This window comes from Lynx canadensis, chromosome C1 (assembly GCF_007474595.2).
Source record: "Lynx canadensis isolate LIC74 chromosome C1, mLynCan4.pri.v2, whole genome shotgun sequence".
Lineage (NCBI taxonomy): Eukaryota > Metazoa > Chordata > Mammalia > Carnivora > Felidae > Lynx > Lynx canadensis.
This window is the reverse complement of record NC_044310.1, coordinates 20,553,712-20,580,657: the sequence shown is the minus strand read 5'-3', so window position 1 is coordinate 20,580,657 and position 26,946 is coordinate 20,553,712. Positions and strand designations below refer to the sequence as shown.

Genomic DNA, 26,946 nt, shown 5'->3' with positions numbered 1-26,946 from the left:
CCCCCCACAACTCTTCCAGTAACCCTCTGTTCGTTCCCCATACTTATGAGTCTGTTTTGTCCCCCTCCCTGTTTTTATATTTTGTTTCCCTTCCCTTATGTTCATCTGTTTTGTCTCTTAAAGTCCTCATGTGAGTGAAGTCATATGATTTTTGTCTTTCTCTGACTAATTTCACTTAGCATAATACCCTCCAGTTCCATCCATGTAGTTGCAAATGGCAAGATTTCATTCTTTTTGACTGCCGAGTAATACTCCATTGTATATATATCCCACATCTTCTTTATACATTCATCCATCGATGGACATTCGGGCTCTTTCCATACTTTGGCTATTGCTGATAGTGCTGCTATAAACATGGGAGTGCATGTGTCCTTTCGAAACAGCACACCTGTATCCTGTGGATAAATGCCTAGTAGTGCAATTGCTGGGTCATAGGGTAGTTCTATTTTTAGCTTTTTGAGGAACCTCCATACTGTTTTCCAGAGTGGCTACACCAGTTTGCATTCCCACCAGCAGTGCAAAAGAGATCCTCTTTCTCTGCATCCTCGCCAACATCTGTTGTTGCCTGAGTTGTTCATGTTAGCCATTCTTGACAGGTGTAAGGTGGTATCTCATTGTGGTTTTGATTTGTATTTCCCTGATGATGAGTGACGTTGAGCATTTTTTCATGTGTCGGTTGGCCATCTGGATGTCTTCCTTGGAGAAGTGTCTATTCATGTCTTTTGCCCATTTCTTCACTGGATTATTTGTTTTTTGGGTGTTAAGTTTGATAAGTTCTTTATAGATTTTGGATACTAACCCTTTATCTGATATGTCATTTGCAAATATCTTCTCCCATTCTGTCGGTTGCCTCTTAGTTTTGCTGATTGTTTCCTTCACTGTGCAGAAGCTTTTTATTTTGATGAGGTCCCAGTTCATTTTTGCTTTTGTTTCCCTTGCCTCTGGAGACGTGTTGAGTAAGAAGTTGCTGTGGGCAAGATCAAAGAGGTTTTTGCCTGCTTTCTCCTTGAGGATTTTGATGGCTTCCTGTCTTACATTGAGGTCTTTCATCCATTTTGAGTTTATTTTTGTGTATGGTGTAAGAAAGTGGCCCAGGTTCATTCTTCTGCATGTCGCTGTCCAGTTTTCCCAGCACCACTGGCTGAAGAGACTGTCTTTATTCCATTGGATATTCTTTCCTGCTTTGTCAAAGATTAGCTGGCCATACGTTTGTGGGTCCATTTCTGGGTTCTCTATTCCGTTCCATTGATCTGAGTGTCTGTTCTTGTGGCAGTACCATACTGTCTTGATGATTACAGCTTTGTAGTATAGCTTGAAGTCTGGGATTGTAATGCCTCCTGCTTTGGTTTTCTTTTTTAAGATTGCTTTGGCTATCCGGGGTCTTTTCTGGTTCCATACAAATTTTAGGATTATTTGTTCTAGCTCTGTGAAGAATGCTGGTGTTACTTTGATAGGGATTGCATTGAATATGTAGATTGCTTTGAGTGGTATCGACATTTTAACAATATTTGTTCTTCCTATCCAGGAGCATGGAATCTTTTTCCATTTTTTTGTGTTTTCTTCAATTTCTTTCAGAAGCTTTCTATAGTTTTCAGTGTATAGCTTTTTCACCTCTTTGGTTAGATTTATTCCTAGGTATTTTATGGTTTTTTGTGCAACTGTAAATGGGATCGATTCCTTGATTTCTCTGTCGCTTCATTGTTGGTGTATAGGAATGCAACCAATTTCTGTGCATTGATTTTATATCCTGCAACTTTGCTGAATTCATGAATCAATTCTAGCAGCTTTTTGGTGGAATCTTTTGGGTTTTCCATATAGAGTATCATGTTATCTGTGAAGAGTGAAAGTTTGACCTCCTCCTGGCCGATTTGGATGCCTTTTATTTCTTTGTGTTGTCTGTTGCAGAGGCTAAGACTTCCAATACTATGTTGAATAACAGTGGCGAGAGTGGACATCCCTGTCTTGTTCCTGACCTTAGGGGGAAAGCTCTCAGTTTTTCCCCATTGAGGATGGTATTAGTGTTGGGTCGTTCATATATGGCTTTTATGATCTCGAGGTATGCTCCTTCTATCCCTACTTTCTTGAGGGTTTCTATCAATAAAGGATGCTGTATTTTGTCAAATGCTTTCTCTGCATCTATTGAGAGGATCATACGGTTCTTGTCCTTTCTTTTATTGATGTGATGAATCACATTAATTGTTTTGTGGATATTGAACCAGCCCTGCATCCCAGGTATAAATCTCACTTGGTCACAGTGAATAACTTTTTTAATGTATTGTTGGATCCAGTTGGCTAATATCTTGTTGAGAATTTCTGCATCCATATTCATCACGGAAATTGGTCTACAGTTCTCCTTTTAGTGTGGTCTCTGGTTTTGGAATCAAGGTAATGCTAGCTTCATAGGAAGAGTTTGGAAGTTTTCCTTCCATTTCTATTTTTTTGGAACAGTTTCAAGAGAATAGGTGTTAACTCTTTCTTAAATGTTTGGTAGAATTCCCCTGGAAAGCCATCTGGCCCTGGACTCTTGTTTTTTGGCAGGTTTTTGATTACTAATTCGATTTCCTTACTGGTTATGGGTCTGTTCAAATTTTCTATTTCTTCCTGTTTCAGTTTTGGTAGTGTATATGTTTCTAGGAATTTTTTCATTTCTTCCAGATTACCCATTTTATTGGCATATAATTGCTCATAATATTCTATTATTTTTATTTCTGTTGTATTGGTTGTGATCTCTCCTCTTTCATTCTTGATTTTATTTGGGTCCTTTCCTTTTTCTTCTTGATCAAACTGGCTAGTGGTTTATCAATTTTGTTAATTCTTTCAAAGACTCAGCTTCTGGTTTCATTGTTAGACTGGTTTTTTTGGTTTCGATAGCATTAATTCCTGCTCTAATCTTTATTATTTCCTGTCTTCTGCTGGTTTTGGGTTTTATTTGCTGTTCTTTTTCCAGCTCCTTAAGGCGTAAGGTTAGGTTGTGTATCTGAGATCTTTCTTCCTTCTTTAGGAAGGCCTGGATTGCCATATACTTTCCTCTTATGACCACCTTTGCTGCATCCCAGAGGTTTTGGGTTGTGGTGTTATCATTTTCATTGACTTCCATATACTTTTTAATTTCCTCTTTAACTGCTTGGTTAGCCCATTCATTCTTTAGTAGGATGTTCTTCAGTCTCCAAGTATTTGTTACCTTTCCAAATTTTTTCTTGTGACTGATCTCAAGTTTCATAGCGTTGTGGTCTGAAAATATGCACAGTATGATCTTGACCTTTTTGTACTTGCTGAGGGCTGATTTGTGTCCCAGTATGTGGTCTATTCTAGAGAATGTTCCATGTGCACTGGAGAAGAATGTATATTCTGCTGCTTTAGGATGAAATGTTCTGAATATATCTGTTAAGTCCATCTGGTCCAGTGTGTCATTCAAAGCCATTGTTTTCTTGTTGATTTTTTGATTAGATGATCTGTCCATTGCTGTGAGTGGGGTAAAGTCTCCTACTATTATGGTATTACTATCGATGAGTTTCTTTATGTTTGTGATTAACTGATTTATATATTTGGGCGCTTCCACATTTGGCACATAAATGTTTACAATTGTTAGGTCTTCTTGGTCTATAGACCCCTTGATTATAATGCCCTTCTGCATCTCTTGATACAGTCTTTAAAGTCTGGATTGTCTGATATAAGTATGGCTACTCTGGCTTTCTTTTGTTGACCATTAGCATGATAGATGGTTCTCCGTCCCCTTATTTTCAATCTGAAGGTGTCTTTAGGTCTAAAGTGGGTCTCTTGTAAACAGCATACAGACGGATCTTGTTTCCTTAGCCATTCTGTTACCCTATGTCTTTTGATTGGAGCATTGAGTCCATTGACATTTAGAGTGAGTACTGAAAGATATGAATTTATTGCCATTATGATGCTTGTAGAGTTGGAGTTTCTGGTGGTGTTCTCTGGTCCTTTCTAATCTTTTGTTGCTTTTGGTATTTATATATATGTATATATATTTTCATCTTTTCTCCCCTCAGAAGGTCCCCCTTAAAATTTCTTGCAGGGCTGGTTTAGTGGTCACAAACTCCTTTCATTTTTGTTTGTCTGGAAAACTTTTTCTCTCTCATGAAGTTCTTTCCTATTAAACAAACATACACACATACACACCCCAGAAAATACCTACCTGTTCCGAAGCAGATAAGGGAAGAGGCAAGGCCCCTAACTCCTTCAGTAACTCATTTGTTTCCTTGGCAAGCTGATTTGTGGAGTGCTGTAACTGCTGCCTGAGAGAGAAAAGACATGATTCAGGGTATTCCCACCGCTCAAGAGCTGTCACACTTTGTGCCAGCTTGTGCTCACAGTGCCTTGCGATGCGGGGAATGAAACAGTACTTGAAGGAATGGGTTCCCAGAGGCCCAGGTCCCCCCACACACAAAATTCCACAAATACGACTCAGTCAAAACCATGTTACTCAGTAGAAAGAACCTGCCTCAGTGAAACCTGCGGATCAGGTATTTTAACTCCTCACGGAGACAAGAAAAGCCTATCAGCAGTTCTGATAGAAATTTAAGAGCAGCTGCCCCCACACCTAACTCGAATAGTTGGAACACACTGAGTTCTCACAAAACTTACGTTGAACTGCCCGGCAGTTCTGCACAGCTGCTGCCTGTCACAGGCCACTGACTGGAGACAAAATCCAGACACTGGGGGTTGGAGGAAATATGCACTAAAAGCACAGTATCCACCCTAGGGAACAACCTCCAAAGATCTACACCCACGTTCTTGCTTAAAGCTGGTGCTTTTTCAGCTTTAAACTTGGCTCCCTACTGTCCTTCATGCTTGACTTTCTGGCTCTTCCCTCCAAAACAAAGAAGCCCTGTACTGTGTAAAAACACATACGGAGTATAAGAGAAGGGAAATTAAAGAGGAAAGAATATACATTATATTAAGTGGGATTGGAAAGTAGTGGAAACCCTAAAAGAGCTCCTTTTAGTCATGGTTTCCTCTACTCTCTTGCCATTTCTACAAAGGTTTTAAGGGAGGACAGAGAAACCACACTACTAATCGTTAGTGTTTTTTCACTGCAAAGGGGCCTCCAAGATTAAAAGACAAGGGAGTCAAAACAAGAGGCAGTCAATTAAGGGCCTGAACCTCCCAGACATGACTAACACATGACCAACACAAAGATTTTTCACATCTCCCTAGAAAAAGCTCAGAGTAGTAAGTCAGTCTCTCAATTCACACCATCAAGGACAGGAAACACAGAATATCCTTCAATATATCTTAAAGATGAAGAATAAAATTTCCGAAAGCAGAAATGGGGTCAAGGAGGATGTAATAAAAAGATTCATGAGTCCCTACTACCAGTCCATTCTCCTCTCCCTCAGACGCCCCTCCGGTCATTCGGAATACATTTTTCTAGTGTTTACAGTTGGAAATCCCACTAGACTAGATGACCTCTGCAGATCATCAGGAGTCCTGTGCCAACAAGGAGGCTCATTTAGGCAGAATATAGTTTAACAGTGGTAGGAGTTCCCTTCTCTACTTCCTCAAATTCCTAAACTGCCCAAGGAAGAAAGAATCGGAGTTCAAGGATTTTGAAAGGCAATGGAGATCACAAACCATGAATATATTTTGGTGCCCCTCTTCTAGATCCAACTATTACTTCATGTCCCACTGCCTGTCATTCTGACTCCATAGGCCTGAAACCTAAGTGAGCTGCCATGCAGCAAGGACAGTAAGTGCATCCTAGAGGGCCCTCACCAAACCCAACCTTGTTAGGAAGCTACTCACAGATTTTCCTGTAGTTTGCTTGAGTCCTGCTTAGTTCCTAGTTGGCTCATCAAATTCTTTATCTGAGCAGCTAGGGAAAGGGGGAAAAAGATTTATTTAAAAGAAAAATACATTCATCATGAGCACCGTACTTCTTAGATCGCTGGTCTCTCTCCACATCCTGAATAAGTTCATGCAACTAACAAAAAGCATGCTGTGATCAAAACTTTGGCATATACATTCCCTTCTGAAACTAACCGAGGTTCACCTTTCTCCTATAGAGTAGCTATGTCACCAAGTAGGGGGTGGCAGTTTCGTTCATCATTCTCAAAGAACTTCCAAAATTTTCTAGATTTCCCATGGTGCTGGTTTAATATTTCAATACCTTTGGAAGGGGCCTTAATACCAAATATCAACTCCTAACAATGAAAATTTAAATTCATAAAACAATAATTTTTCTATAGCAAACATTTTGGGAAAGACAATGTACATTTGTTATCAATAATAAATTACTATTAACTGAGCACCTCTATGTGCCAGGCACTATATCAGGAGCTTTGTAGGCGTTATTTTATTAATTTTCATAGCAACAATCCGAAGTAGATATATCTTCATTTTGCAGATGAGGAAATACATTTAGAAAAGTTATATCAGTTAAATTTACAGAAGTTACTTATGTCAAGATACACAATAAGTGTTAAGGCAAAAAATTCACTCACAGGTACATCAAACTCTAAGGCCTATGTTCTTTTACCTATGTTGTCTTATAGTCAAATATGTGTTTTTGTTCACATAACGTTCTCTATCTTTTCCTAGATATTTTGCTAACACTAGCTCATGTTTAAATTCTAGATATTTAGGCCTCTAACCCTGGACTAGGAAAGCAGAGGTCCAGAGGAAGTGATCATCTATCAATAAGAAGAAAGACTCTAACACCAGCCTGCCTGGGAATGTGAATGGCCCCGTATACCTTACTGATTTGTGTAACAGAAGTAGAGCGCTGATTTCTTATTCTAAATCTTTTTGGGTTTTGTGGGTTTTTTTGAAGTGTAGTTGACCCTTTGATTTCCTTTTTATCCTGCTCTCTGTTCTTTTGCTGGTTGGCAGGGAGGATAAAGAAAATAGATTCATTCATTCATTCGCTTGAAGAGATTGGGATTTCGTTTTATTTATTTTCTGTTGTTTGCTTGCTTGTTGTTTTTTTTTTTTTAATGTTTATTTTTGAGAGAGAGAGAGAGAGAGAGAGAGAGACAGAGCACAAGTCGGGGGGAGAGGCAGAGAGAAAGGGAGACAGAATCTGAAATAGGCTCCAGGCTCTGAGCTGTCAGCACAGAGCCCAACACTGGGCTCGAAACCACAAACTGTGAGATCATGACCTGAGCCGAAGTTGGACGCCTAACCGACTGAGCCACCCAGGCGCCCCTTGCTTGCTTGCTTGCTTGCGAGCATTCATTATCTTCTATTCCAAGTTGCTGGGGTATAGAACATAATAACAGTGTATTCTTTTACCAGAGGAATCGTGGTTATATTCAAGTTTCACCAGAACTTTAAGAGATAATATAACACAATAGGTATGACTCCTCCAACCAAAACACAGTTTCCTTTGTGAGGGGCTTTCCTATTCTCTCAGTATTAATGCCAAAGTTTCACTTGTGAGATATCAGACTGCTAAATGACTGGCTTAGTGGAAGATGAGGAGGAAGTATATAATATATATTATAGGGGCAATGTATACAATGCTACCATATCCAGTAAGAAAGAATCTTCACTTACTAGAACTTTGAATTTTAAAAATTAGTAGTTCCTGGGGCACCTGGTTGACTCAGTTGGTTAAATGTCCAACCTCAGCTCAGGTCATGATCTCATGGTTCGTAAGTTCAAGCCCCACATTGGGCTCTCTGCTATCAGTGCAGAGCCCGCTTCAGATACTCTGCCTCCCTCTCTCTCTGCTCTTCCCCCGCCCCCCCCCCACTCTCTCTCTCACAAAAATAAATAAACATACAAAAATAAAAAATAAAAATAAAAATTAGTAGTTCCTGGGATGCCTGCATGGCTCAGATGGTTAAGCATCTGACTCTTGATTCGTGGCATCCAGCCCCATGTTGGGCTCTGTGCTGACAGCACTGAGCCTACTTGGGATTCTCTCCCCTTCTCTCAAAACAAGTAAATAAACATTTAAAAAAGATGAGAAGACAGAAGAATTTAAAAATTAAAAAAATTACTGTTTTCTTATGATAGGTTGCTCCTTAAAATAACAAAATTTGGGGTTTGGTCTTTTTTTTTTTTCATTTTATTTTTTATTTTTTAAAATTTACAATCTTAGTTAGCATATAGTGCAACAACGATTTCAGGAGTAGATTCCTTAGTGCTCCTTACCCATTTAGCCCATCTCCCCTCCTACAACCCCTCCAGTAACCCTCAGTTTGTTCTCCATATTTAGGAGTCTCTTCTGTTTTGTCCCCCTCCCTGTTTTTATATTATTTTTGTTTCCCTTCCCTTATGTTCATTTGTTTTGTCTCTTAAAGTCCTCATATGAGTGAAGTCATATGATATTTGTCTTTCTCTGACTGACTAATTTCACTTAGCATAATACCCTCCAGTTCCATCCACATAGTTGCCAACGGCAAGATTTCATTCTTTTTTGATTGCCGAGCAATACTCCATTGTATATATATACCACATCTTCTTTATCCATTCATCCATCGATGGACATTTGGGCTCTTTCCATACTTTGGCTATTGTTGATAGTGGGGCTAGGTCTTAATCGTGCCCCTAATTTGGTCATCAAGAATAGTAAAAATGCAAGCTGAGGTTTATTAAGTACCAGTTACCTTACAAAAACACTGATAAACTAATAGCTTCCAAGTCTGATTAGAAACAATGATTAAGCCAAATCTGATTGTTGGGTGACTCTACTCCCAAGTAGAAACTGAACAAACTCATCCTTAGCAATATGTACAAGTTACTTCTCTCTAGCCAAAATCGCTGTATCATACGTGTTATAAAACAAAAAATTCCAAAGTCAAGAATATATAAACTTGTAGCACTTCAAATTATGATTTTATCTTATTTTGGGACTGTTTTTTGTTTTTAGCAAAAATGTAACTCCAATTTTATAACAAATATAGTGTTCAAGTGATTAAAATTGTGCCTTTTGACCAACTTCATAAAATATATTTATTCTATTAAATGAGGGTTCCTTTTAGCTTAATGGTTCCACAGGAAAATGTAAACACCATAATTTTGCTTAGACAGCATCCTACAAGATAAAATTTTTCATCACTAACATATGGAATTTCCCCTTATCTCAGTCAAATAGGAATTAGGATACCAATAGAGCTATCAACTGGCTATCCATACAAATAATTTATAAGAGGGCATTAGCATTAATTGAGCATTTCTTCTGTGCCAGACAACTGGTTAAGTATTTGATGTGATATAATAGAAAATATATTGGGTCTTTGTCCCCAGATCCTGACACAAAGCACCTAAAACCCTTGGAATTTTGTGCACAATGGGAGTGTCTTTTGTTATTCATAAAGACCCCCTTCTGAGCACACTGAGTTTATGCTCCTGGGGTGACTTAAAGTTAGATAGCCTTACGCTGGGTGGGGCTAGTCAGAAGAATGACCAAGTGATTAGAAGGTTAGAACTTTCAGTCCCACCCACAGACATTAGGGAAATGGGGGGTGGGAGGGTGATAGGCACTACAGATTAAGCTCTATAAAAACTCTTCAAGTACACTTGATGAACTTCTGGGTTGGTCAACAGCTGAAGATACACAGACGGTGTCAGAGGGTGTCCAAGCCCCTTCCTTGAATGGGCATCTCTTCTACCTGGCTGTTCCCGAATTATGCTCTCTTATAATACACTGGTAATCTAGTAAGCAAATGTTTTCCTGAATTATGTGAGGTGCTCTAACAAATTAATCAAACTCAAAGAGGGGCTCATGGGAACCTCTGATTTTACAGCCCACTGGTCAGAAGCACATGTGACAACCGAACTTGTAACTGATATCTGAAAAGGGATAGTCACATGGGACCCAGTCCTTAACCTGTGGGATCTGATATTAACTCCAGGTAGAAGTGTCAGAATTGAGTTAAATTGTAGGAAATCCAACTGGTGTTTGAAGAATCTCAGAATTGTCTGGTGTATGGAAAACCCACACATCTGATGTCAGAAGTATTTAAAGTGGAGGAAACACAGGAGTATTTTTCCTTTACACTTGATAAGCATTATCTTATTTGATTCCAAAAACCCTTTGAATAAGCATTATGCTCTCAATATTATAGATGGGCTCACTGAGGCTCACAAGCACAACAACGCTGATTTATTCATCCACCCATCCGTCTCTCCATTCATTCAGGATACCTACTTTACACTGTCCTATGCTCTAGAAGAATCTGCTCTCAAGAAGGTAACATTTTCGGAGCACCTGGGTGGCTCAGTCTGTTAAGCCTCCAACTCTTAATTTTGGCTCAGGTCACGATCTCACTGTTTGTGAGATCAAGCCCCACATCAGGCTCTGTGCTGATAGCGTGAGCGTGCTTGGGATTTCTCTCTCTCCCTTTCTGTCTCTCTGTCTCTCTCTGTCTCTGTCTCTCTCTGTCTCTCTCTCTGCCTTTCCCCCAAGCTCGCTCTCGATCTCTCTCAAAATAAATAAACATTTTTTAGAAAGAGAAGCTAACACTTTAAAGAGACAATAAGTATATATCTGGTGGTGATAAGTACTATAAAGAAAAATAAATTCAGGTAAGGGCTGGAAAGACAGGGCAAGGAGAGAGTGCTCGTTTTACATAGGGTGGTTAGAGAAAACCTCTCTGAGAAGGTGACACAGAGAAGAGATCTAAAGGAAGTGAAAGATCAAGTTATGCAAATATATGGGGGAGAAGCTTTCTAACAAAGAGAGTATTAAGGCAAAGTCCCAAGGCAAGAGTGCTTCCTGTGAAGGAGGAACAGTGAGGAGACCATTGTGGCTAAATAGAGCAAGCAAGAGAGAGGAAAAGTGGACAAAGAGGCAGAGGCCAGATCATATAGGGCCTTGTAAACTAGAGCAAGGACTTCAACTTGTAATGAAATGGGAAGCCACGGAGTATCATAATAACCAGAACTCAAGCCCAGGGCAAATTCCAACGGCTATATTCTTCGTGCCACATTATGTTTTCTCAAAAGGCTGACGCTAAATGGAAACAGAATGAAGTAACACAGGGCAGGTCTCAATTCCAGTGTTCCACTTAGCCCCACCCTGCTTATCTGATAACTCCCCAACCGAACAGCTCTCTGCTCCAGGTAGGCTGATGCCCTTGCTCTAACCTGTTCTCTTCCCAACTCCCTCCCACCTTTGGGAACACTCTTGTGTACTCACCAGAGTCCAGCAGAGTGCCAGGCACCCAGTGGGTACATAAGTCATTGTTGACTGAGTTAACCTCCCTTTTATATCATGACACTTTATTTAAGACAAAAGCTATGAATGAACATGAGCGAGGAATAATTGAGACCTGACCTCTAAGCCAGATTTGACCACTAACTAGATGTATGGCACCAACCAAGTTCATTTCATGTAGTTGGGTTTCTTTTCACCAAATGTCTGTGGCATTCAGGTTTAACTTGCATATATTGAGTACTAACTATCGTTATAATACTAGTTGTGGGGGTGAAGTGTTTTCTCATTATAAAATCTCGTTTTTTTCTTTCTTTTTTCTTTAAACATTTTGTAGTATTTATTTTTGAGAGAGAGAGAGAGAGAGAGTGAGTGTGTGAGTGGGGGAGGGGCAGACAGAGAGGGAGACACAGAATCTGAAGGAGGCTCCAGGTTCTGAGCTGTCAGCACAGAGCCCGACACAGGGCTCAAACTCACGAACCATGACCAGAGCTGAAGTCAGATGCTTAATCAACTGAGCCACCCAGGCACCCCCCCCTTTTTTTTTAAGTTTATTTATTTTGAGAGAGAGAGACAGCATTAGTGGGGGAGGCACAGAGAGTGGGAGAGATAGAGAATCCAAGCAGGCTGTGTGCTGTCAGCACAGTCTGATGTGGGGCTCAAACCCAAGAACTGTGAGATCTTGACCTGAGCCGAAACCAAGAGTCAGTCACTTAACCAACAGAGCCACCTGGGCGCCCCTCCTCATAAAATATTTACAACTATGTAAGGATGAAATGATCTCCGAGTATTCCCATCACTCCTCAATGCTAAAATTCAACAATATGAATAAGCATAGTCCCAGAACGATGCTATGTAACCAAGGAATGTTTTTGGCAAGCCAGAGTTTGGCTTAGAGAGGTTCCACGTGTGTACAGATGAGACTGGACTGAGTTTGTGCCTCTGGAGGGCAGGGACCACATTCTACTCATTTTTGTATTTGTGTAACCACGCGCGCGCGCACACACACACACCTCCCACACACTCCCCCCTCCAGAAAATAGTTGGTTGAATATATGATGACACATTAAGGTAGATCTTTAAAAAGTTCAAGGAAACAGAGCTCCTATCATTGACTGTCTTTATAAAGTAGAGCACTCTCCTTAGAAACGCTAGAGATATGTCAAAGTATCAAGTTATTAATCATCTATCAAAACTTATTAAATACCCAGGGCACCCGGCTGGCTCAGTCAGACAAGCATGCAACTCTTGATCTCAGGGTCGTGAGTTAGAGCACCACGTTAGGTGTAGTGATCACTAAAAAATAAAATAAACTTGGGGCGCCTGGGTGGCGCAGTCGGTTAAGCGTCCGACTTCAGCCAGGTCAGGATCTCGCGGTCCGTGAGTTCGAGCCCCGCGTCGGGCTCTGGGCTGATGGCTCGGAGCCTGGAGCCTGTTTCAGATTCTGTGTCTCCCTCTCTCTCTGCCCCTCCCCTGTTCATGCTCTGTCTCTCTCTGTCCCAAAAATAAATTAAAAAAACGTTGAAAAAAAATAAAAAAAATAAAATAAAATAAACTTTAAAAACTTTATTAAATAGGGGCGCCTGGGTGGCTCAGTCGGTTGACCGCCCGACTTCGGCTCAGGTCATGATCTCCCAGTTCGTGGGTTCGAGCCCTGCATCAGGCTCTGTGCTGACCACTTGCTCAGAGCCTGGAGCCTGCTTCAGATTCTGTGTCTCCTTTGCTCTCTGCCCCTCCCCCGCTCATGCTTTGTCTCACTCTGTTTCTCAAAAATAAGTAAATGTAAAAAAAAATTTTTTTTAAGCTTTATTAAATACCCTAGAGAGCAGTGGGAATTTTCTAGCACATGGGGGGAAAATCAATTAAAATCAGTTGTTCTTTGTGTATTCTCAGCTGAGAACTTTTTCATCTAGATTCTCCTGACTTCTCTTGTTTGTTGAGGTTACCTGAATTTGTTGGGGGAGGGTTATGAAAGTGCAGGAGAGGGGGACTTATAAGGCCATTTGCTAGCTAAGCACCAAAATCAATCTATGCCTCCATCAATTCTTTCTAAATTCCTGAATATTAAAGCATTTTCCTAAAAGTTTCCAGCAAGACTCAGGTATCAGATACCCCAAAACTCAAATCATAAGGGGAGTAGTGTCTTACTTTACTAGAATCCAAAGAAACAGAATTTTTTGTATACTGCCCTCCATAACCACCAACACCAGGGGGTTACTAAAAACTAATGACTCAATGAGGGGCGCCAGGGTGGCTCAGTCAGTTGAGCATCTGATTCTTGGTTTCGGCTCAGGTCATGATCTCAGTTTGTGAGTTCGAGCCCTGGGTCAGGCTCTCGGCTTTGGGGAGCCTGCTTGGAATTCTCTCTCTCTCTCTCTCTCTCTCTCTCTCTCTCTCTCTCAAAAATAAATAAATAAACATTAAAACACAAATAATGACTCAATGAGCCATCTAGTTTCCATTGAAGAATTTCACCCCTTAATGAGCTTAAGGCACAAAAAGGAATAGAATTGTTCACATATATAGTTATTTTCACTGGAGTGTACATAAAATATCAAAAAGTAAAGTGATACTTTTTGGAAAGATTTTTATTAAATGGGTTGAATCTAAAAGGGTTTTCTGGTCATCTTGACTAATGAGAAAACCCTTTTTCTAAGCATTCTAGTAAATAAAAGTTTTACCTTAGACTGATTTGCTACAACCTTTTGGATGAAAAGAATCCTCTATGAAATGCTGCATAATCCTGGAAACCAGATGACTAGGCCAAATGGAAAGACAAGTCCTTCAGTTCTGTGTAAGCAATTTTGTTATTTTTAAAACTAGACCTCAAGTTCCATCACCGATATCCTATTTTTAAAAGCATGTCCTGGCTAAAACTTTTATGAAGACTACAAAACAAATCAACTTATTATACATCACAGTTGATATCCACACTGCAAACTACTCTATACTGAACACTCTTTATGTACTTTCAGCTGGTATCAGTTTTAAGCAGAATCTGAATCTCCGAATGAACCTAAATCCAAATCAAGGTCTAGTCATATCAAAGCAACTACTGTCATAGTATATTAAAAAAACAAATATAAATTCAAAGAAAAAACATTATTTACACCAAATGGGAAAATGAAGGCCTATGTGGTGATTAAGACAATAAAGTCATCTCAGTGTTACTCTGAAAATTAGGTTTATATTCTGTTTTCATACAACGAAAATGACCTGACTTTAAAAAAAGTAGCCACTCTATTATAATAGGAAAGCTCTAAACCAAACTGAACATGAGCACTAAATATCAAAGGTCAAAATATGTAATGGTCAATTAAGAGCACAGGCTCTGAATTAAGACCGCCTATGTGTTACTCCTGGCTCCACTACTCCTTAGTGTTATGATCTTTTCTTTTCTTTCTTTGTTTTTTAAGTTAGCTCTATGCTCAACGTGGAGCCTGAACTCATGATGCCAAGATCGAGAGTCACATGCTCCACTGACGGAGCCAGCCAGGCGCCCCGACTCGGCTTTCCTATCTTGAGCAAAACACTCCACTCCTCTGTGCCTCAGTTTCCTCACCTAAAAAATGGGAATAACAAGAGAACTCTCATACGGTTTTTGAGAGAATAAAATAAGATAATACGGGGCTAAATTTAGAACAGTGTCTGGCACAGAAAAGAACTCAATGAAGGATAGCTATTATTATCAGACTCAAGACCAAGAACAACATACTCAGCAATGATAACATCAATTAAGTAGATACTGAATGCCAATGACATAACCATTGCTGTGCCAGACACCGGAGCTAAAGAGAACTATACAATGCATGCTGTCTCTATCCCCAGTAAACTAAAAGTAATCTCTCTAATTAGAATGACAAGGTAAAAAAAAAAACAAAAAACGAGTTAAAGAATACTGAATATAAATAAATGCTAAACTGTGAAAGAAAAGTGCCTGTAAATTCAAAGAAAAACAACAACATAAAAGGATAGTTAACATTTCTTAAACATTTACTATGTTGCAGGTGCTGTTTTAAGCAATTTTCATAATTACCTCATTCAACTCTCAAAGCCCTATGAAGTAGATTATTTTTTACTCTACTTTAAAGATGAGGAAATTGAGAAATAGAGCGGTAAAGCAGTATGTCTACACAGGTAAGTAAGAAGCAGATCTCGGATTCAAACCCGGGCAGTGTGACTCCTGAAACTGCTCACCTAGCTACTAAAGCATAGTGGGGCAGGAGATTCGACCAATAATATCACCATTTACTGAATGTCTACTATGTGCCAAGCACTCTACTTTCAAATGCCCCATTTTAACAATTCCATTCATTTCACACCTGGGGTTGCAACAAAAAAGGGAAATAAGCTGCCCAAGGTTAACAGTGCACAGAGGGGCTAGGGCTCAGTCACCGAAGGGGTAACCTGAAAGCTCATGCCCCTTCTGACTTCACTTTCTTTCAAAAGCAAAGGAAGGCTTAGTTGCAAGGGGTAGGATTTAAGCACAACTCAGAGGATTTGTATAATTTAGATAGTGAGGTAGGGAAAGATATTAAAGAAAGGAGGAACAGAAGGTGCAAAAACTTGAAGCAAAAACCAGTGTTTAAGGATGTTAAGAAAAATAACCTGCTTATAGCAAAGAGTGAAGATAAGTAGAAAATACGGCTAATTTGGGTTAGGATGACAGAGACTGAGTCGGTAGAGCAAATGACTCTTTTTTTTCTTTTTAAATTTTTTAATGTTTATTTCTGAAGGAGAGAGAGAGAGTGTGAGTGAGGGAGGGGCAGACACACACACACACACACACACACACACACACAGAAGCCCAAGCAGGCTCCAGACTCTGAGCTGTCAGCACAGAGCCTGATGCAGGGCTTGAACTCACGAACTGTGAGATCATGACCTGAGCCAAAGTTGGACGCTTAACCTACTGAGCCAACTGGGCACCCCTAGAGCAAATGACTCTTAATCTTGGGGTGGTAGGCTCAAGCTCCACCTTGGGTGTAGAGATGGCTGAAATATAAAATCTTAAAAAAAAAAATGATGACAAAGAGTGAAAACAAAGAAAGTTAAGATATGATGCAGCAGACAACAGAGAGCCACCACAGGCTCTTGAGGAGGTGAGTGGTATAATCAAAACAGGATTTTAGGGGCGCCTGGCTGGCTTGGTCAGTGATTTCAGCTCAGGTCATGATCCTGCAGTTCATGAGTTTGAGACCTGAAACGGGCTCTGCATTGACAGTGCAGAGCTTGCTTGGGATTCTCTGTCTCCCTCTCTCTCTGCCCCTCCCTCACTCACGCTGTCTCTCTTTCTCTCAAAATAAGTAAATATACTTAAAAAAAACAAGCCAGGATTTTAGACATACTGCTGATACATTATCAGGATGAATACGAATGGAAACAGAGACACTGAGAGTTTGCTGCTGCGATACACATGTTGACATCATGAAGAATTACGAGACGGCAATGAAATAAAAAGCAAATGGCAAATGCGAAAATAACTTTGAAAGACAACCCATGGGATTTCACAGTAATCAGTTTTAAAAATTCAACTGCCTTTTATTTTTTTTTAGTTAAAAAACTGTATCAATAAATAAGCAATATTAAAGAACAGCAATGCTGTTCTTGGAAGCAAAGCTAACTTGGAGGCTATTAGGTCTTTTCCTATATCTGACACAGCAATACTTGCCCAGACCTTTCACTCCATAATAGGCAGAGTTAAGTATATTTCTTCTGTACCCCACACATACTGATAACAACCCTTGTTGTACCAGGCAGTCAGCCTTAGCTGTATCTATATCAACTCACATGGTGGCCTGCCATATTTCAGCTGATATGCTCAGTAATTCCAAACCTACATCTGTGGCAGGACAGCTGAGAAAAAAGAATAGCTATTCTCTCAAATTTTCAATGGGTAGAGTGCTTGCAGGGCTCTCTGGACATGGGTATATGTCTGTGAGCTCAATTTCAGAGTGTATACTTAGTATGTCTGCCATGTCTGGGAGAGGTTTGGGGAAAGTCACCAACCTCATAACAGGGTAGAAGCAATGTCACCCTACTAATTTCAAATTCCCCATTCCTCATCTAGCAACCCTAAGGGAAGAATTCCAACTCACGCTGCCTAGGGTCATAAGATGTGGTAGGTACCACCCAGTACAAGGAAACTGAGGCAGTAAGAGTTCAAAGATGGTAGAAAAACCTCATTCACTTTAAATATACTATTTATTAAGCATCAAAACCCTAGGGGTGCCTGGGTGGCTCAGTCAGTTGAGCGTCCGACTTCAGCTCAGGTCACGATCTCGCGGTCTGTGAGTTCGAGCCTTGCGTCGGACTCTGTGCTGACAGCACAGAGCCTGGAGCCTGCTTCTGATTCTGTGTCTCCCTCTTTCTCTCTGTCCCCTCCCCCGCTCATGCTCTGTCTCTCTCTCTCTGTGTCAAAAATAAATAAACATTAAAAAAAAATTTTTTTTAAAGGCATCAAGACCCTAAATGATACGATGTTTGGCTACGTCCCTGACTTCTTTTCTTACTATGCTCCCCTTCTTTAACTGCAGTCCGGCCACACTAGCTTCCTTGCTATTCTTTGAACACACTAAGGTCTTTGCTCTTACTATAACGTCTGCCTAGAATGCCTTCCCCCAGCTACTCACATGGCTCTCTCCCTCACTTCATTCAGGTGTCTATTCAAATATCACCTCCTCACAGAGCCCTTCCTTAACCATCTGATCTAAAATACAGAACACCCACCCTCTTTCTCTCTTCATTCTCCATCCCCTTACCCTATTTTCTTCATGGCATTTAATCATTACTGGATATTTATATATGTATATACACACACATAGGTACACACACATTCTCAGGGCAGCAATTCTGTCTTGTTCATCACTCCAATCCCAGCGCACAGAGGGTGCTCAAAGAATATTTGTTGAACAGTACATGTATGAATCTATCATATATTTGGGACTGAGATAAGTACTAGAAATATAAAGATGAATAAGTCATGCCCCATGCTTCTTCAAAGGAGCTAACAATCTAGCAAGGGAGGTTAGACACACCACATGAGAAAGTTCTATGGCCTCAGGTATTCCCCACTTTCCTATGGAGAGTTAAAAAAAAAAAAAAAGGTCACTTGTAAGTTGAAGGGCTGCTACAAACTGTAATATTAATTAAAAATTATAAAAAAGCTAATTACTGGTCATAAGAGACAGATGTGGTTTCAAATTCAGGTATTGCCATTTATTAGCTCGGTAATTATTTAAACTTTCTCAGTCCGCTTCCTAACCCATACAAAGAAATAATATTGGTAGCTACTTCACATAGTAGTTAAAAAAAAAAATAAGATAATGCATATAAAGCACTTTTTGCATTGCCTGGCACACAGCATGTACTCAAAAATAACCTATTAATGTTATTAACAGTTGACTCCAATGATCCCTTGAGCCCAACACCCAACCAACAGCTAAATCCTGTCAAGTCTATTACCAAAGAAGCCTATCCTTTCCTTCCTTTTCATTTTCACAGCTCCTAATTGGTGTCTCTAATTCCAGTCTCTCCCTTCCAATTCAATATATATACTCCTAAAGAATTAAATCCAAGCCCCCTTAGTTTAACACTTAAAGCCTTTCAGGTTTGGGCCCCAAATTAACTTTTCCAACCCAATTCTCCACTACTTTCTGGAGTCCACTCCCGCAGCCAAATTAAATCACTCTACTTTCCTATATATACCCCATACTTTCCCACCAGCATGCCTTGTGCATTTTATTCCCTTCTCTACTGTCTAAAATTCGAATCCTTCCCACCACTTTCTGGACCTAGCTCAAATGCCATAATGCCTTCCCAGGTTCCTCCCAAATGAAAATGGTATCATTCTCCCCTGAACACCTGCACAATGTTATTATATACCTCTTCTGTAGTACTGATCACTTGCAACTTTGTATTTCAGTTGTTACAACTCCACAGGCTCCCTGTTGAAAGAATCCATGCCAGTTCCTACACTTACCACATGCCTAATACTCAAAAAACAAAACAAAACAAAACAAAACAAACAAAAAACCCCACGTAGGATGAATATTTCAGACATTAAGATTACTTTTAGCCTCAACAATAAACTTTCAGCCTTGAAGTAGACTCTTGTGACCTAACTGGTATTACAGCTCCCTCACAAAAGGAGGAATTACAACACAAAATACTATACTTTCTAACCAGTGGTCATATTAATTTTTAATTTCTATAATATACAGGCCACATATTTATTCTTCCTTCCACTTCCATATCACCCAGTCTCACACTCTTCATCAGAAACTTTCCCCCCTCTTTATATAGAACGTAATTATAATTCAGGACCAGCTGAGTTCTACCTATTAAAAGAGTACAGCCAAGCTCACAAAAACACAATAATAAATGAGGATTCTTTCCAAGTCAAGTTGTGCTGCTGACCTGTTTATAAGGCTCTGAGATGATTTTCAAGCACAAGAAATAGGCTGTATTTGACTCAATCAGTTCAATCAGTCCTACTCAGAACCTAATGATGGGGAGGTGGTTTTAAGACAAGCAATGACATTCTGAAATCCGCCACTAACTCTATCATGTCTTACTTGCTGTGTGAATGTGGCCAAGTCCCTGAGCTTCTCTGTGTACGAGATTTGTTCAAAAAAGCGGCTAAATAGGGAAGGAATGCAAAAACTTCATCGGCTTGAAATCCAAAAATACGTGCACATCTTATGCTACAAAAGACAAAATCATGTAAATCCAAATGTTTTCGGTGAATTCGCTTTATTAAAACAGATGTCACCTCGTCCCTCAAATACAAGTTATTGTATCTGATTTCCAAATTCATCACAGGGAGAGCTGGGTATTAAGTCGCCCAAACACATGCCCTCTCCACTTCCCTTAATTGAAAGCTGCTAATTTCCAAGGAGCAAGAAGCTGAGCGGAATGTAAACCTAAAATCTACATCAGTAAACAACTCCTGATCCAAACTGGCCAAAGAGGAAAGAGAGGTGGGTGGGGGGGAAGGCGGATGACAGGAAAAACTCGGCTGACCACTGCGCCAAGTCAACTCACTCACTATTCCCGAGGTGACACACACACCCCTCCCACCCTAGGGCTGTCAGGACTGCTGTTTCGGCCCCAAGACCGTGAGAGGAGAACACCAGAGAAGAAACTCAAGCTTCAGCTGGGGCTCGGGACCCTCGGGGAGGCTGGGCCTGATAGACTCGGGGATGGCAACCCGCCGCCCCCACAGGAGAGAGCCCGAGATGGCCTCAGGTGTGGCCTTGGCCGTAGCCTCGGCCGGGCTCCGCGTCCCGGCACCCTCACCCAGGCCTGTGCCCGGGACGGCCCCTGCCCCCCAGCCCTGTACCGCGGCTCACTGGCTTGGCTGATCCGCTGGATGTTGCCGCTGCACGTCTGGATGATGCTGTTGAAGTCCCGGAGCTGGGGCCCTGAGGACCCCGGGGTCCGATACATGTCTAAGGGACCGTAAGACATGATGAGGAACTGAGGCCGACTCGCCCTGCAGCGCTTTCCTACCGGAAGCAGCCACCAGACTGGACCCGCACCCTGACGGGGAAACCGAGAAGAGAAAGGGCGGGGGAGGGGGCTAGGGCTGCGTGCGCACTAGCCCCACCTCCACGCAGCGCGCATGCGTCCGTCCCGCCCCGGGCCACTGCGCAGGCGGCGCTGGATCTGGTGCCCGGGACAGTAGCTTAGAGACAGGACGCATCCGCTTTGGAGAAATGGGGCGGGGCGATGACGTCATACGGTTGGGGCTCGGATTGGAGGAGCTGGTGTGACAGTGTTGTTGCTCGCCAGAGCACGGTGACAGGAGGCAAGAATTTTCGATTAGCATAAAATTGTACCGATGATCTCAGCCCTAACATCCTAGTCTGAGAATTCAGGCCCAAATATGGGAGAATTCGACAACCTTGACCCTCAGATCCGTAACCAAACTCCTGAAATCCCTCACTCTACTTCCATCCTGTAGGGCTTTCATAGTATTTGCGGAGCACTTTTATGGTTTACAGACGGCTTTTATTTCTTCCTCCACCCCTCTTCTAATCTAAACAATAAAGCGATGATAATATTTTTATTGAGAACATACTACGTATGAATCTTCACTGCAATTCGCTGTTCATAAGCTCTATCATAGCAAGGGACAATGTTCTAACTATATTTTTACCTTCGGGATAAATAATAGACAATCTTTTTTTTTTTTTAATGTTGAAGCAAAGTATTTCGACAAAGTAAGTTCTTTTCTTTTGCAAAACTTAGAAAATTAAGACCACAGCAGTCAATTTGCTTTTCTGAGATTTGACTGCAAAACCCAAACACTAAGACAACTCCATCCTCATGTTGCTTCTTCCCTAAAATGCATTCTCGTATTCCTAAACTCATTCTCCATCTAAATCTTTCCCAAATAGCCTCTTAATTTACTATGTATCTCAAACCAGGATTTTGGGGAGAACTAGACTCTCAAATTTTAAAAATCATTCTGTAAGTTATTTGGAATGTATGACCTCAATGTTCCCACAGAAGACTGCATTTTGTGAGCTTATCGTAAATGGGCAGACGTCGGTAGGATTTTGGTTTGGGAAGAGATCAAGATAGGGAGAAGTGAAGGGGGAACTGGCAGTGTTTATTTCCTGAGTTCTCCACCCATCCCCACCCCAGCCTATTTTGAAATGTCTGGGAAAGGTCAAAGAGAGGAAGCTGTTTGCCTGTTTGGGAGGAGACCCCAAATGAGGGAATAAGCCTGCGTTCAGCCTTAGAGATTTTGTAAGCGAAGCTGTTTCTGTGCAGCATTTATAAGAGCATTTCTTTCTGTACAGAAAGGTACAGATGACATTTGGGGGCTCTGATTCTGGTTAGTAAAACGCTACCATTTCTTAGATCCATATGTCAAATCTTATAGCAAATCATGTCAATTGTACTTTTTTACCTATAAAATAGTCTTGAGTATTTTTCATTTACATTTGACTCTATTTAAGGTGAACTTCAGTAAAGGTATTTTTAATCCTAGGAACTGAAGACGTAGGGTTTTGTTATTGTTGTTTTTTTGTTTGTGTTTTTCTAATGTTTTATTTTTGAGAGAGAAAGAGAGAGAGTGCTGGGGGGGAGGAGCAGGGGGCGGGGGCAGAGGATCAGAAGCGGGCTCTGTACTGACAGCAGCCAGTCCAGTGCAGGGCTCAAGCTCACAAACTGTGACATCATGACCTGAGCCGAAGTTGGACACTCAACTGATTGAGCCACCCAGGTGCCTGTATTTTCTCCATCTCAATAAAAAGTGGTTTTCTATCTGTGTCTTGTGCTATTGTGTGCTATCTGCCAAAGCAATACATTTATGTCTTGCAAATACTAGATGTCAAATGCACATTTGTTATATTTATACATAAATAATAAAAAATAACTACCATTTTTTAAATACCTATCCAGGCAATGTGAACACCTTTTACAATTCTTATCGGTAACCCCCAAGATAAAGCCTATCTGATAAAGACCACCTGTGGTCTGACAAACTTAGGCTTATCAACTTAATGCTGCAAGGGAGACTGCACACCAGAGAAATCACGGGGCATCTCACCTAGCACAGGAGGAGATAGAGTTATTCTAGGATTTGGGGGAAAGATGGAGTGTAGGTAAAATTTAAAAGAAGCAGTGTTTTGATAGCCTCAAAGCACAGCAGGCTACATGTAAGGGGATTATCATCAGGCCTGAGCTAACAAGAGGACTCGGGATCTTGTTTCCTTGGAAACTACAACGTGAGGATAAATGTGGAATGTTGTATCTGGAAACCCCTTATCTGAAGCTCTGCACCTGGGTTGGAAATCGAGGCTGCTCCTCTGTGTCAAAGTAACTCAAATCCTCCAGGCAGGAGTGGAATATTCCATTCTTACTGATCTTTTAAATGGCAAATATTCTGAAAATCTGTGATTTTTCTGCATTATGTCCTTTTGTTAATTGACAAAAACAATTCTCATGGTTTGCACCCATCAATGTGAGATTAACTCCTTGGTAACAGATAAGGAATCTGGTGTTCTCTGGAGGTTCTGGGTACTTGCCCAATGCTATACAGCTATTAAGTTCAGAGCTGTGATTCATACATATTCTATGACACAACAATTCTACCCCTAACTAAATACTCAACAGATATGAATACCTATGTGTTTCAAAAACCAAGTATAGGAATGTTCATAATAGCATTTTTAGGACTAAGCATTTTATGGATTTATTTTTATTGAGTTATAATTGACATACCATACAATGTCATGTACAGATATTAAGTGTTCAAATCAGTGAATTTTGACATTTGTAGGCATCCATGGAACTAGCACCCATATCAAGATATAGAATATTTCCTCATAATCCAGGGAAGTTTCCTTGAGCTGTGCTCCTTTCTATCACATATTTTATGGGGGGGGGGGGAGGAATGTAGCAAATGGGTCAGAGTTGTACAAAAACAAAAACATCAAAAACTTCAGGTTTATGCATGTTGCTCTATCAAGTTGTGCTCCTTTCTAATCAATTTCCCTCATCCCCAGAAATCACTTTCTAATTTTTATCACTACAGATTTGTTTTCCCTATTCTTGGACTTCGTAGAGATGGAGTCATATTTTATGTATGTTTAGTGTTAGGCTTATTTCAATTAACATAAGATTTTTGAGACTTATCCATGATATTGCATATATCAGTGGTTTGGTCTTTTTTATTGCTGGGTACTATTTTATCATACAAATATACTACAATTTGATTATCCATTCTCTTATTCATGGACATATGGACTGTTTCCAGTTTGAGGCTATTATGAAGAAGGCCAGAGAAGCATTTATTTTTACTAATTCCCACCTGGAAATAACCTGAGTGTCCATCAACAGTAGGATAGATAAATTGTAGTAGTATTAGAGAACACAAAAATAAATGTCCTACTGCTATGTGAGCAACGTGGGTGAACTCATGCAAACATAATACATAGTGGGACGCCTGGCTGGCTCAGTCAGTGGAGCATGCAACGCTTGGTCTCTGGGTTGTGAGTTCAATCCCCACGTTGGGTGTGGCGCCTACTTTAAAAAAAAATAAAATAAAAAAATAACATAATGCATAGCCAAAGAAGCCAGACAAAAATGAGTACATTCTGTATCAATCCATTTTTCTTAGATTCAAAATGAGCAAAATCATTTTATTAAAAGTCAGGATAGTATGTAGTTAGTTTTAAGAAAGAGAGGGAGGGGGCGCCTGGGTGGCTCAGTCGGTTAGGCGGCCGACTTCGGCTCAGGTCATGATCTCATGGTCTGTGAGTTCGAGCCCCAAGTCGGGCTCTGTGCTGACAGCTCAGAGCCTGGAGCCTGTTTCAGATTCTGTGTCTCCCTCTCTCTGACCCTCCCCCATTCATGCTCTGTCTCTCTCTGTCTCAAATATAAATAAACGTTAAAAAAATTTTTTTTTTAAAAAAAAAGAACGAGAGGGAGTACTAGGAATGGGCACATGAGGTGAGCTTCTAAGATGCTGGTAGCAGTCTTTCTTGATTTGGGTGGTGATTATATGTATGTGTTTACTTTGTGAAAATTCATCAAGTCATATACATGTGATGTGTCCTCTTCTGAAGTATGCTATGCTTCAGTAAATAAGTTTCATATTTTAAAAATAGAGTGTCATTATGACCAATATGGTAATCTTTCTAGGGAATGGGAAGGAAGGGTCAATGGAGATACAGCATTCACTTAGGTTGCAGTGAAGGCTGCATTCAAATTAGGACTCATCATACATCGCTAGTGGAAATGCAAAATCTTACAGCCACTTTGGGAAACAGTTTGGTAGTTTTTTAGATGAAAACAAATTTACCATATGATCCAGCAATTCCATTCCTAGGTATTTTACCCAAGAGAAATGAAAACACATTTTTATATAAAGATCTGTACATAAATGTGTAAAACAGCTTTATTCATAATAAACCAAAGCTGGAAATAACTCAAATTTCCATCAGCTACTGAATAGGTAAACAAATTGTGGTACATTCATACAATGGAACACTATTCAGCTATAAAAAGGATCAGACTACTGAAACATGGAATGGATTAGTGAGACATGCCCAACACGGACGAATCTCAAAAGCATATGCTAAATGAAAGAAGTCAGGCACACAATCATATTGTGTGACTCCATTTATGAGACATTCCGGAAAAGGCAAAACTGTAGGGATAGAAATCAAATTAACGGTTACGGGGTGGGATGGAGTTGGGGGCAGGGGATTAACTGCCAAGGGGCATAAGGGCAGTTTTGAGGTTGACAGAAATGTTTTATGTCTTGATTGTGGTGATTACACAACTGTATACATCCATCAAAACTCCTTAATCTATATACTAAGATGGGTAAATTTTATTGTATGCAAATTATATCTTATTAAACTTAAAAAAAAAAAAAAAAGGCAGTGCGATGAGAAGAGCCAGCGCAATGAAGTGGCATTCATGAGGTGGGTAGTGTGGAGTTGCAAAAAGGATATACAAGTTGTGGGTTGCATGAATGTTCTGAGGGCCTAAAAGTGATCTTGGGATAAGGTAACAATGGAAGCAAAAAACAAGTGAACATCCATGTTTATTCCAATGTGTGACTCTATTACTTTCCCTCTCAGGAGACAGAAAATGTAGATTCTGTAGAAGCCATCCAAAATAATCGCTTGCAAAATCTAGCGCATGCTATGTGCCAAGTACTGTCCTAAAGACTTCTTATATTATTTAATCCTCACAACCCTAAGTAGAGACAGAACTCAAACCCAGGCAGCCTGACTTCAGAGCTAACCATAGCCTGACACGATGTCACTTTTCAAGTAGAATTGATAACCCTGTTGCAGAGACAACCTGGCAAACGGGAGTAGGCAAATTAGTCATTGATTCCAGTAAGAGCTAAGGAATACGAATTGCTTTCCCCAAATTGATAACTTTCATTTTTGGCTTAAAAATCTAGAGGTTTTACTCAATCGTATAGGCCAAAGGGCAGTGTGGTAGCCAGCCTACAAGATGGACCCCAATGATTCTTACCTCCTGGTATGTACCCACATGGGTGACACCGTCCCACATTGAATAGTGTCAATAATTTGACCTCTGTAACCAGTAAGCTATTGTAGAAATGATGGAGAGTGACATCTGAAGGTAGATCATGAAAGACATTGCAGCTTCTACCTTGCTCTCTTAGTTTTAGTCTGGTTCCAAAATCTACTCCCTTTCTTGGCTGATTATGTTTTTTAAGATAGTCACCACAATAGCTATTCAACGTGCTCTTCTACTTTGTCATCTTCTCATTGAGAGAAGGGATTTATGTCCGCTCCCCTCAAGTCTGGATGGACTTCTGTTCGACCAATAGAGTACTGCAGAAGTAAGGTAATGTGACTTCTGAGGACAGGTCAGAAAATGTATGCATCTGCAGCTTTGTTTACTGAATCCCTTCACTTGTGTTTGGGAGTCTGGAGCCACCACGGAAGAAGTCTGATTACCTTGACCCACCATGCTGGGGAAGGCCAAGCTATATATGGAGGGGTCCCAGGTCAGTGCTCCAGTCAGCATTACTGGACTTCCAGAATCCCAGCCCGAGCACTAAATATACAAATAAACAACCTTTAGAGACGATTCCAGCCCCAGGAAGTATCCCTCAGCTTTTGAATCTTCCCAACTGAGGACCCAGACATTGTAGAATAAAGACCAGTCAGCCCCACAGTGCCCTGTCCAAATTCTTGATCCACAGAGTCTGTGGGCATATTTAAATGCTTGCTTTAAGCCACTAAATTTTGGGGTAGTTTGTTATATAGAAACAATAAGCAGGATATCCTGCAACTCCTGACAGTTTGGGC

At 40.5% G+C, this 26,946-nt stretch overlaps 1 protein-coding gene across 1 annotated transcript in view; it reads right to left on the bottom strand.

The window, feature by feature from the left end:
* STX12 (syntaxin 12) overlaps positions 1–20,703 on the bottom strand; it is a 42,801-nt gene extending 22,098 nt beyond the window's left edge. The window contains exons 1-3 of the mRNA XM_030324971.1: positions 20,482–20,703; positions 5,770–5,839; positions 4,160–4,259 (exon numbers count right to left, since the gene is read on the bottom strand). Coding sequence (XP_030180831.1) covers positions 4,160–4,259; positions 5,770–5,839; positions 20,482–20,599 — 288 coding nt within the window. The 5' untranslated portion in view covers positions 20,600–20,703. The remainder of the gene's footprint in view (positions 1–4,159; positions 4,260–5,769; positions 5,840–20,481) is intronic.
* Positions 20,704–26,946: the final 6,243 nt, after the last annotated feature.